This window comes from Diplotaxodon limnothrissa, linkage group LG14, assembly GCF_057381915.1.
Source record: "Diplotaxodon limnothrissa isolate DT_005_m linkage group LG14, D_limnothrissa_male_GT1.1, whole genome shotgun sequence".
Lineage (NCBI taxonomy): Eukaryota > Metazoa > Chordata > Actinopteri > Cichliformes > Cichlidae > Diplotaxodon > Diplotaxodon limnothrissa.
The window spans coordinates 25,117,654-25,128,457 of NC_140609.1; the positions used below are offsets into that span (position 1 = coordinate 25,117,654).

Here is a 10,804-nt window from a genome sequence, read left to right on the forward strand (position 1 = left end):
TGACAGAAAATGACAATGAATCCATATTTTTGCACATAATTGGCCTTTAAAAGGCATGTGGTTCTAAACCTTTGATCAACTGTAAAGCCGACTGTTTCAGTTAAAGCGTTGTTTTCAATAAATTGCACGCTCCAAAAATTGTTTTGTCTTACTCCAATTTCTTCTTGTTACATGTTGAAGCTCTACTTGGAACCTTGTTAAGATCCAACCATGCATTTTTTTTAAAATCGTTTTCAAGTGGCCTTAAACTTTTGATTGGGACTGTATGTTCCATGCTGTAAAAATGACTGAAAAAATATAATCGCATCACTATAATCTGCATCCATAGATGCAAGGTCAGAAACAAGGACAGATGATGAACCTCGAATTGTCATCATTACAAATTTCTTGATCATCAGAATCATCATTTTCAGTCAGTCAGTTGAGATCCTGCTGAACAGTCCAGCAGGCGAGTTTCACGAGTAAAAAAAAAAAAACATTTGTGAAAAACTTGCTAAGAAAGAGGATAGCAAGATAATACTTTAAAAACTGTTGCAGTCCAAACATCATTACTTTTATGATGATATTGGAGAAATATCTTTTGTTTCTTTATACTCTGTACCTGATGAAACCTTTAAGAGGAACAAATTACAATTTTCCGTTGATCAGTTAATCAATTGAGTATGAAGACTTAAAGTGTTCATAACATACTATAACAGTTCTACATGTGAACATGAGGTTTTGAACTGTGTCTAAGTTAGCTCATTGTACAGCAACACTTTTATTACGTTTAATGTCATTATTATGAATATGAAACTGAAGATCAAGGAAATCGGCTGTCACACTTTTATAGATTAAATGGTTTTTTGTTTTTTAATTTCTCCAAATAAAAACAAACAAAATAAATATCCAGTATGATATATGTACGTCAAGGGCACTGGCACATATATTTTTCTTAAAAAAACAAAACAAAAATAGTAATACATTTTCAAGCAGAAACCAATAAATATAAAAACTGCGTGCAACTAACTGTTGCTACTGTAGTCGACAAACTGTTCTACCAGTTTGATGAAACAGATATTACACTGGTCATCATGATGATAGAGAGCCAACTGGAGAAAACTCAGTTTGTAGCTTTGTTGTCAGGCATTTTTAAATAATTATAAAAAAGGGTTAAAATATAGCTATGCAGTGGTAAGCCTTACAGGACAGACTTTGATTCCAACTGGCTGGAGGTGCTTCTGTGTGGAGTTGGGATGATCTCCCTGTGAATGCACACAGTTCCTCCAACAGTCCAAACACATGCATGTTAAGTTAGACCAGACCTTCCCAAAGTGTGGGGCATTGCAGGGGGGGGCGCGGTATGAAAAGGGAAAATAAATAAATAAATAAATAAAAACCAACGCTTGGACACTGCTAGCACGGGGCTCGGGCCAACATTTTTCTTGTAAAACAAAGGGGGGCCTAGCAAAAAAAGTTTGGGAACCACTGAGTTGGACGATGGTTCTAAATTGGTTATAGATATGGTTGAGTACGAATGGTGTTACTCTTTATGTTCTTAGCCCTGTGATGGACTGGTGTCATATTTAGTATGAACCTAACCCTTAGTCACATTATACAGTACTACACAAAAGTGGGATATATATATATATATATATATATATATATATATAGCTTCCAGATAGCCGACCATTTCAGAGGAATGCTTTGTTATTGTTTTGAGAGGAATGTTTAAGTCACTTAACACTGACCTATGAATCACCCAAACATAAAAAGAACCTAACTCAAGTAATGCACCAGTGTTGTGTCTACAGATAATGACAACTTGGCAAAGAATCCATTTTAAATTGAACAGTTCAGACAGTTAATAGCAGCCTGTTGTTGAAAAAACAAAACAAAAAAAACAAAAACCCGTCCCTAAAAATATCCCCCACAATTTACTCCTTTTCTTTAGATTAATCTAAAGAATTATTAATTACTAGTAATCTGTTATTATTATTACCATTATCATTATTATATTATTAAGCTAAATACCAAAGATAATAAAATCTGACAGGCATAAAAGAGAATTTTTGCACGAGCAATGTAATTCCACCACAAGAGGTATCAGCTGAACCTGGCATATCTTGACACGCTGTGCAGTGCAATCTTAAAAAAAATTGAGGAAACTGACCAAGTGGAGGACAAGTGTCAGACCTAAATTACAAACTACAGCCAACACAGCCAAGGACATAACATCCGAAAGTTGTGTCCTTAAGAATAAGGGGGAAACAAACAAACAAAAAACCTGTTCACTGAAGTCTCATTAGAAATGGTCTCAGTGGGAGAGTGGCCATCAAAAAGCCATTCTTAAGGGAAACAGGCTGAGCAATGCCAAAATAGACAAGGACTGGACTGAAAAACAGTGGCAACAGGTCCTATGGAGTGATCCACATTTGATTTTTTTTTTTTAGTTAGACGAGGTCAGGGAAGAGGTTTCCAGCCATCTGTAAAACACAGTGGAGGGTCTAGTGTGGTTTGGAGCAGTGTTAAAAAGCTTTTCAAAATTGGTGGAATAATGAACACTGAAAGGTACTATCAGAACCGTGGAATACCACCAAGATTCCACGTATCTGATTGGAAAATGCTTTACTTTTTAGCATCCCAAACATGCTGCCAATGCAGTAGAAGAATAGCTGGATAGAAAAAGACAATGAAAGACATCATGGATTATCCTCCAACATTACTGAAGCAGTGTATTATCTTAAGAGAGAATGAAACACAAGGAAGCCAACATCCAAAGCTTCTTGAATGTCCTTCAAGAAGCCCAGAGAATTATTCCTGAAGACTACTTCAAGAAATTACAAAAAAGCTGTCTTAAGAGCTCAGGATGTGCTGAAGAATATAGATTGTCTTACAAAATATTGACCTTGAAGCTTGTACTGTAAATGTACAAAAAGTTTGCTTTATTTAAACTGCATGTTTTTACACGTTTCAATAAATCACACATACTTCCCATTTCTGTAGAAAAATAATAAAGAAATGGAGGTACCTCAAGACCTTTGCACAATGCCAAAAGGAAGAGTTTAATGAGCCCACTTTAGGAAAAGGGCTCGATTCAAGAGTGGCTTTTGAAATTGAGCTTTTCATTAAACATGAATATTTACCAGTTATTTCTTTAAACATTTTATTTTGCAAAAAATAACATTTTGCCACACAGTCCTGATCACTTTCACAGAGAATACAAAAGTGTTTCCTTTAAGTGCAATAATTTATATACCACATTCAGTTAAATTGAATGAGGCAATTTCACAACTCCAGCACCAGTACAGCAGTAACATGTTTGTACATATCCAACTCTGATGTTTAACTGAGACAGGAAACCTGTTCATAAACATGATACTGAGGCTAAATGTCAGGTGACATCTGGCAGGATTCACTGACCTCAAAAAGCTGCATTATCTTTGAAGTTTTGCACTTCTTTAACTTTGCAGACTGTTACAGCCTCTACCTCACGCATTTGTTGAGACTTATTATGAAACCACTAGTGGCACTTCTGATATTTGAGAGTATCATTGAGCTCTGGAGCAACCACTAAACTCTGCCATCAGGTTTGGATGGCTACCTCTTGACACAAAGGCACGCGACTCCCTCTTGTGTTGAAACAGTGGGACTGCTTGTTGAATGCAGTCAAATCACTAGCATATAATCCAGTCCACCGCACACACAAAAGCAACATGTTTATACATCAAAGGTGAATGATATCACATCCTGACATCTGATTAGAGCCTCTTTCTGCACACCAATGGGAGTGTGCAGGTCAGACACCTGAAAGTTCAGCACGTCAATATCTGATGCCCCAAATGTGGCCTCCACCTTCACATTCTCGTACATCTGGAACTGAACCTTCTTGTTGGTCATGGAGAGCAAGCACCGGAGGAAGCCCTCTCTCAGCACAGATCGAGCATCCTGCTCTTTCTGCAGCTGCTCGCTGTCGGTATCTGAAGCTGCTGAGGAGGAAATGGAGGTTCGGCAGAGAGCGATGAAGCGGGGCGAGTTGGGGTCAAATCCACGGCTGTTGGGGTCAGGTCCTTTGGGCAGGCGGAGTACGGGCACTGGAGTCGCCATGCTGACTGCTTCTGCCAAAGCCTGCAAAAGGAAAATAAAAGTCAGGAGCAGGAAAATAAATGTGCTCAAGAAAAACTTTTCCAAGCACAACCACACAAAAAAAGATTAAACTGCAAACTAAAAATAAACAGATCTACTTGCAGTTCAAGATTAGCTACAATATTATGAAAAAGTCATTCACTGTCACTTGTAAATTGTCAGTTAACTTCTCTTATTATATGTAAGACGTATTTAAGATGAAGTGAAGGGGATCATCATGGAAAAGTTATTTATTTATTTATTAGTTACATTAAGTAACAGGTATAAAAGCAGTTATGTAATTATAGCGCTATAGTTACAGATCCTGCTACAAAATGTATGTAAACCATATGTGTTTGTTTTAAGTTCATTTCTATGGGATCAAAATGACATCTTAACAATTCTAAGTATAAGTGGTTATTCTTTTTTTCCCTCTTTATCCTGTCAATTACGCATATCCGTGTTCAGATTTTTGAGAACTGGTCTTCAGTCAAAGATGTTTGACATGGGCAGAATTAAAAGCAGCATGTCACGGATAAGAGAGATATAACGGAGACATAAGAAAAACAAGCAAAAAACAAACAAACAAAAAACCCAACAACAACACTCGCCTTAATGAAAATGTGGATAACTTGTTATCAAAACCCTGAATGGCGCATCGAATATTTGCTTTAATCTTACAAAGGCACGCACAAAAGGAAAAACACAAAATCAAAATATACTTTACAGTGATATGCAGCTGAGAATGGGATCAAATCATTTGTTAATCAGCAACTCTTAGCGAGCTATGAAAGGTTCGTTGATTTCAGTAAAGCTAAGAATGCACGACACTAAGGCGAGTGTTGTTGTTGGGTTTTTTGTTTGTTTGTTTTTTGCTTATGTTTTCTCTCCAGCCCCCCTCTTTCTTTCTTTCTTTCTTAAATACATTCGGGACTTTTCATTGTAAAAATGCACTTCAAATTTAAGTTATTAATAAACACGAAAAAAAACCCGATTTATATCATCGTTTCATCCAGAGCAGATGTTACAGTAAGCTAAAATGTACGCTGACCTACATTAGGCAAATTTACCAGAAAAGTAAAATTGGCCAGTTTATGATCAACTGAACTTCATTAACAGTCAGACACTTGGTTTACAATCCCGTTTAATTTAGACACAACATAACCGCACAAAACGACCAGAAAGCATAGTGAAACAATCGAATTAAAATGCACAAATGCTCTTTCCTTTACTTACTGTGTGCTTTCTCGTGTTAGCACCGTTAGCAACAGCTATCTAGTCCCAGACCTTGTTGTTCGGTTTCTTCCTCGACGGATTCATTTGCGCATATAAATCAGCTTAAATGTGCATTACCGCCCCCTAGTGGACGTGAGAGCAAAGAGCCAAATTTGCAAATAATATTCGCAATTTTTTTTTATTTGAAAAGTGAATTTTGAAATATTTTATTCTATACATCAATAATAATAATAATAATAATAAAGGTGGACATGTAGAGATATCAAGAAGCAACTGTTAATACCATTAAAAATAATGTTTTTGAATACAATTACTTTTTAAAGACACAGTAAAGTAAAAAAGTGTGTTAAAAGTGTGTCAAAGGTAAGTCAAATAACCATTCATTAAATCCGACATAAGCAGAAGAGCATTTCTGAAATCAAAGTCATGCTACAAGCTAGTTTGCTGAAAATTACCTCCTCTGTTGTCATTTAAGCTCACTGTAGCATTTTTCTTCAGGACCTGTAGTCGCAAACATTTGAAAAATCCACCCACAGAGCATTAGTAAATTTTGTAGCCACTGATGTAAACAATATATATAACTTTTCACTAGTCCGTTGTTATGTTGCAACATAAATTTTGAAAGCACATACTTTTGAAAGATGAAATAAGATGAATTACCAGTTGAACTTTTCACAACACCTGGGGCTTGTTTTGCCCCACAGCCACTGTGTAGTAAACAGTGTAGCAAAACAGAGCTCAAGTGAACCAGATAGATAGACATAAGGTGTCACGGTCCTGGGTTGGTTTTCATATTATTACAGACCTTTGTTTTTATCTGGGGTTTGACTGCTAGTGTGATGGTTTCTGTTTTGTATTTCTTGTTCAGAGGTTTTGGTCCTTGTACTCTGTGTCCCCTGTGTAGTTTCAAGTTTGTGCCCTTAAGACGGTTGTATTTCCTGTTTTACTTTGAAGGTCTGTGTCTCAGGTCATGTATTCTGTTTTGCTTCCCCATTGTCTTGTCTAATTAGGCTCAGCTGTGTCTCCCTCCTGTGTGGCATTTCCTTGTTACCTTTGCTGGGTCTCAATTCAAGGGCGGCATCCTTCAGAGACCCGGCCTTCGCAGTCTACTCAGGCCAGGTTGAGAAGGCTGGAAGTGCGAGGCTGTGAAATAGGACGGTCTAGCCTTCAGATTTACGTCACCAGCTGTGTCTAATAAACTCAGCCGTCTGCTCCTTGCTGTCTTAAATATAACAGGACATTGGAGTAAATTCTCTACCATCTCACACTTCTGTTTGATCAGTTTTCTATTTGTTTATTCAGCTGTGTAAAAACTATAACTTTAATCTCAGCCAAACCGATTTACTCAGGAACAAATAAAACACAGAAAAAAGCCAAACAATAACATTGTTAAGTTACCTGAGTGGCAAAAGACCGCGCGGGGTCTGAAAACAATGTGCAGGGAGTCTGGTGTTCTCGTCAGCTTTAGTGAGTCCTTACCACCCTTTCAGCTATTGAGTCTCAGAAAATATTGGAGCACTTTTGCAAATATGTGAGCAGATATTTGAAGTTGACACAGCTACATTCTTGCCTGAAAATATGTTAAAAGTTTACTTTGTGACCCAGAAAGAGTAATAAGATTAATATTAAAACCAAGCAGCTGCCACTATTGTTGGAAACTGGAATTGGCTGGGCTGTGTTATGAATCCTGGGATAGGTTGGGCCACGAAGGATACACCTGACCCATCCTTCAAATTCGGGGGAATGAAGGATGCATTTGGAGCAGCCTTCGAATTGGGACAGCCCTCGTCGCGTCACTGTGACGTAGTCGGCCTTCAAATGCGGCCTCGGAAGGGTCCAGCCCTTGAATTGAGACACAGCCCTTGTGTGTATATTTAGTGTGTGGTTACCTCTGTTCTTCATTGGAGCGTCTGCGTATCATGCATGTTGGTCATCCTGCTCATCTTCCCCAGTGTCTCTCCAGCTATGTTTCCATGTTTCAGGTTGTTTAGTTTTATAGTTTCATGTTTAGCTGTCCCCGGTTTAGGTTTTTGTTGGTGGTTTTGTGGTAATTCTTACAGCTGCAACAAAGGCTCAGTTTGAAACACTCTGTCCTGCATCTTTGTCTGCGCCTGGGTCCACACCTCTTATGACCACCATGACATAAAGGAAGATATTTTGTGATTTTTATTTCATTTTCATTCATTCTTTTTTTTTTTTTTATCTTTGACAGGTCTGAAAATGTATCGAACTTCAACTGAGAAAATGAAGAAGCTTTTTCTCCAAGAGAAGATTTATTCCTCCAAGGCAGGGGTGGGCAACTCCAGGCCTCGAGTGCCAGTGTCCCACGGGTTTTAGATCTGTCCTTGATCCAATCTTGATCCATCCTGATTTAAATGGCTAAATTACTTCTTCAACATGTCATGAACTAATCATTTGATTCATGTGTGTTGACACAGGGTGATATCTAAAACCTGCAAGAAACTGGCCTTTGAGGCCTGAAGTTGCCCACCCCTGCTCTAAGGTCATTATAAGGTCTTTGATTTTGTTTGCTCACAAGATGGAGCCTGTTAGAGTTTGTATTGTTGATTGTCATTTATGCTTAGAAACATTTACTCACATATGCTTAGAAGTATATAATCATTTGTAGATTGAAAGAATGTCTCATCCTAAGAGGTCTGTAACAACTCTGTGTAGCATGAAGAGAGGAGAGATCGTATCTTCCCTTGCTGATTTATGGTGGGATTAACGTAGCTATGTCTGTTCTAGTCTGAGTGCTTTTCTGTTTAGATGACCTGCTGGACTTCCTTACCGGGGGGGGGTCTAGTCTACCCTCTTCCTGACCAAGGATGTTTGACCCTTTGATCAGCAGTACACACACACACACACACACACACACACACACACACACACACACACACACACACACACACACACACACACGGTACTCTTTGTGTATGTAGACGTTATATGTTAATGAACCTATGCATATTCATGTAACCTCAATAAAAGGACAGTGTATGGGAGAACGGACGAGACCAACTGGAGTCAAGCGGTTGTCCGGTTCTCTCCCGTGCACGAGTAACATGAAGAACTTTGCCTATTTGTGTCTTGCTTAGCAGTGTAATTATATTGTCTTAACGTTCCAGCGAATAGGTTTATGCTACAAACCTAACATTAATTGGTCCTTCGAGCCGGATCCCTGGAATCGCATTCACCGAGGGGAGGAGAGGCACGCTGAAAGCCTGACGTCAGCCAGGAAGTTCCTGTGGATTCGCGGTCTGTCTTTTCTCCTCGATGAATGACGGTCGGCGGGATTCGGGCTGATATTACACGCTAAGCAACACCGAGTAAGTTTAGAGTCCAACTCTATAACTGTACGTCTTCGCCGCTCAGTGGGGCGTTGTCCGTGGCCGCTCAGTGGGGCTAAAATTCGCCGTCTAAGTGGGGCGATGTACAAGGCCGCTCAGTGGGGTTTTTTGTACAGAAGCATTAAGTCGCAGAGTTGCGCAGTTCGAACTTTTTTTGGTTCGCCGTCTTAGTGGGGCGAAATACAGACCGCTGTGTGGGGTACTGTAGTGAGTTCTCCACCGCTCAGTGGGGTGTTGAGAAGTTCCGCGGGGTCCAGATTGTGCTGGACAGTAGGCCTATTTTGTGTTGTTGTCATTGTCGTCGTCGTTGTTGTTGTTGTTGTGTGTTGAGTAGAGACTCTAAAACACTGAGTTTCCTGCTTTGATGTGCGAGTGAATCCTGTATTTAGATACACAACTCTGAATACGTCAGAACAGACTGTTTTGTGAAGTGCATGACAGCATGTCACATGTTTTATGATGAAGGGAAAAAGGAAAAATTGAATAAAATAGATCTGTGGCTTAAATGAGTGAAGAGCACAGACCGGGTGATTAAACTCATAGCTAATATGACATTAGGGTTATGTTGTGTGTTGTGCAGCTGATGGTTGGTTTGGAGTGAATCTAGCTGATGATTCTTCTCCTGTTGTGAAGTTGATGAGGAGTTTGTGTCATGACATGAAGGCCTTTTTATTTTGATACTTTCACAGTGCACTGAAAGTTTGGTTTGATAATCTCTGTTATTTTTTATTTTTCATTTTTGAACAAGCACTGATTTTTGCTTGTGAATTTCTTTTCTTTGAGCAGATCTGCAAGTCGGGAATTAAAAGCGTTACACGTCGTCAAGAAAATTGTTGCAAGTGAGTTTCTCCACATTTAAAATGGGTTCAGGAGGAAGCCACTTATTTGGGACAATTAGGAAATGAGAGTCCCCCCCCAAAAAGGATTCAACGAGGAAATCCAGTCTAAATTATTTTTCTTTTTGAAATAACGTCGTTTTGCTGAGCGTGGAAACGAATGCGATGATAATTTCCACAATTAGCAAAAGAAGGAACCACTGAGTGAATGAGTAAGAATTTTAAAATAACTGACTGACTGACTGAACATGATGGTGTGTATGCAGGCTCCTGGGAGAGCCAGGTGTTAAGCATACTTAATATGCAAAACACACTAACATTTTTATTGCAGGATTGTAGGTCCAGGGTGGTGCTGCTCCAGGGGAGGAGATGCCCTGATGTTGCCTGGGATATGATCTAGCTAATCTTTTTCTTTAAGACAGGAATCCAGGTTTGGTGTGTTGGCGCATGGGTGTGTCCATGCGTCAAGAGGTGGAGTGCAAGGATTAACATTAAACAATGTTTACTATTATTGTTGCAGTGATTTGTGTGATTAGCCGTTTTATTTACAAATATTAAACCTATGCAAGTGGTGCACCCATGTTCAGATGAGGCTTTGATGGCCTATAAGTGAAGTTCACTGAACTAAAGAATGTGGTTTGATGGTTGTTGACATGCTCTCCAAATAGAAGTCTTTCTGAAATATAGGTGCAGCAGTGAGAAGCAGAAACATTCCAGGCATAGCTGAGCCCAGGCAGTGGTTGAGGTCAAAGGTCAAGCTGGTTGAGGCCCATCATGAGATCAGACCTTGGAGTCACAGCAAGGACCATGAAACTGCCTGCAAAATAGAGGAGAGGATCGTCCACAGGATGGGAGCTGAGACCAGGAGAGAGCCTTCAGGAGGATCAGAGATCATCTTCAGCACAGCAGACATCACACAGAGAGCTGTGCTACTGAGCTTCCAGGAGATTTTAAATAAAATGAAAGATTCAATATTGACGCTGAGGAAGACGACTAAGGTGTACGACGTGCTCTGCCTTAAACCTTCAGCAGCGTTGGAACATAAACACTCAGGGGATGAGGAGCGTGCCAAGCTCCATCGACAGCGTAGAAGGAGTTCGAGGATGACATCATGATTCTGTGAAAAGCACAGGAACCAGAAGCTATGGTGGTGATAACAGCAGTTTCCTATGAACATCACCTAACGCTGTGCCACTGTACTGTGCATACGATGACACTCTGAAGGCTGCTGGGATCATAATAGCAGTAAGACAACCCTGCACCCTTTCCACAGAGGTG

At 39.6% G+C, this 10,804-nt stretch overlaps 1 protein-coding gene across 1 annotated transcript; it reads right to left on the bottom strand.

Moving 5' to 3' along the window:
* Positions 1-3,283: 3,283 nt before the first annotated feature.
* Positions 3,284-5,402, bottom strand: gemin7 (gem (nuclear organelle) associated protein 7). The gene is made up of 2 exons (XM_085370049.1): positions 5,341-5,402; positions 3,284-4,107 (listed from the first exon to the last, which is right to left on the bottom strand). The coding sequence occupies exon 2, from the start codon at positions 4,084-4,086 to the stop codon at positions 3,700-3,702; it is 387 nt and encodes a 128-aa protein (XP_085226175.1). The 5' UTR covers positions 4,087-4,107; positions 5,341-5,402; the 3' UTR covers positions 3,284-3,699.
* Between the last annotated feature and the right edge of the window lie 5,402 nt (positions 5,403-10,804).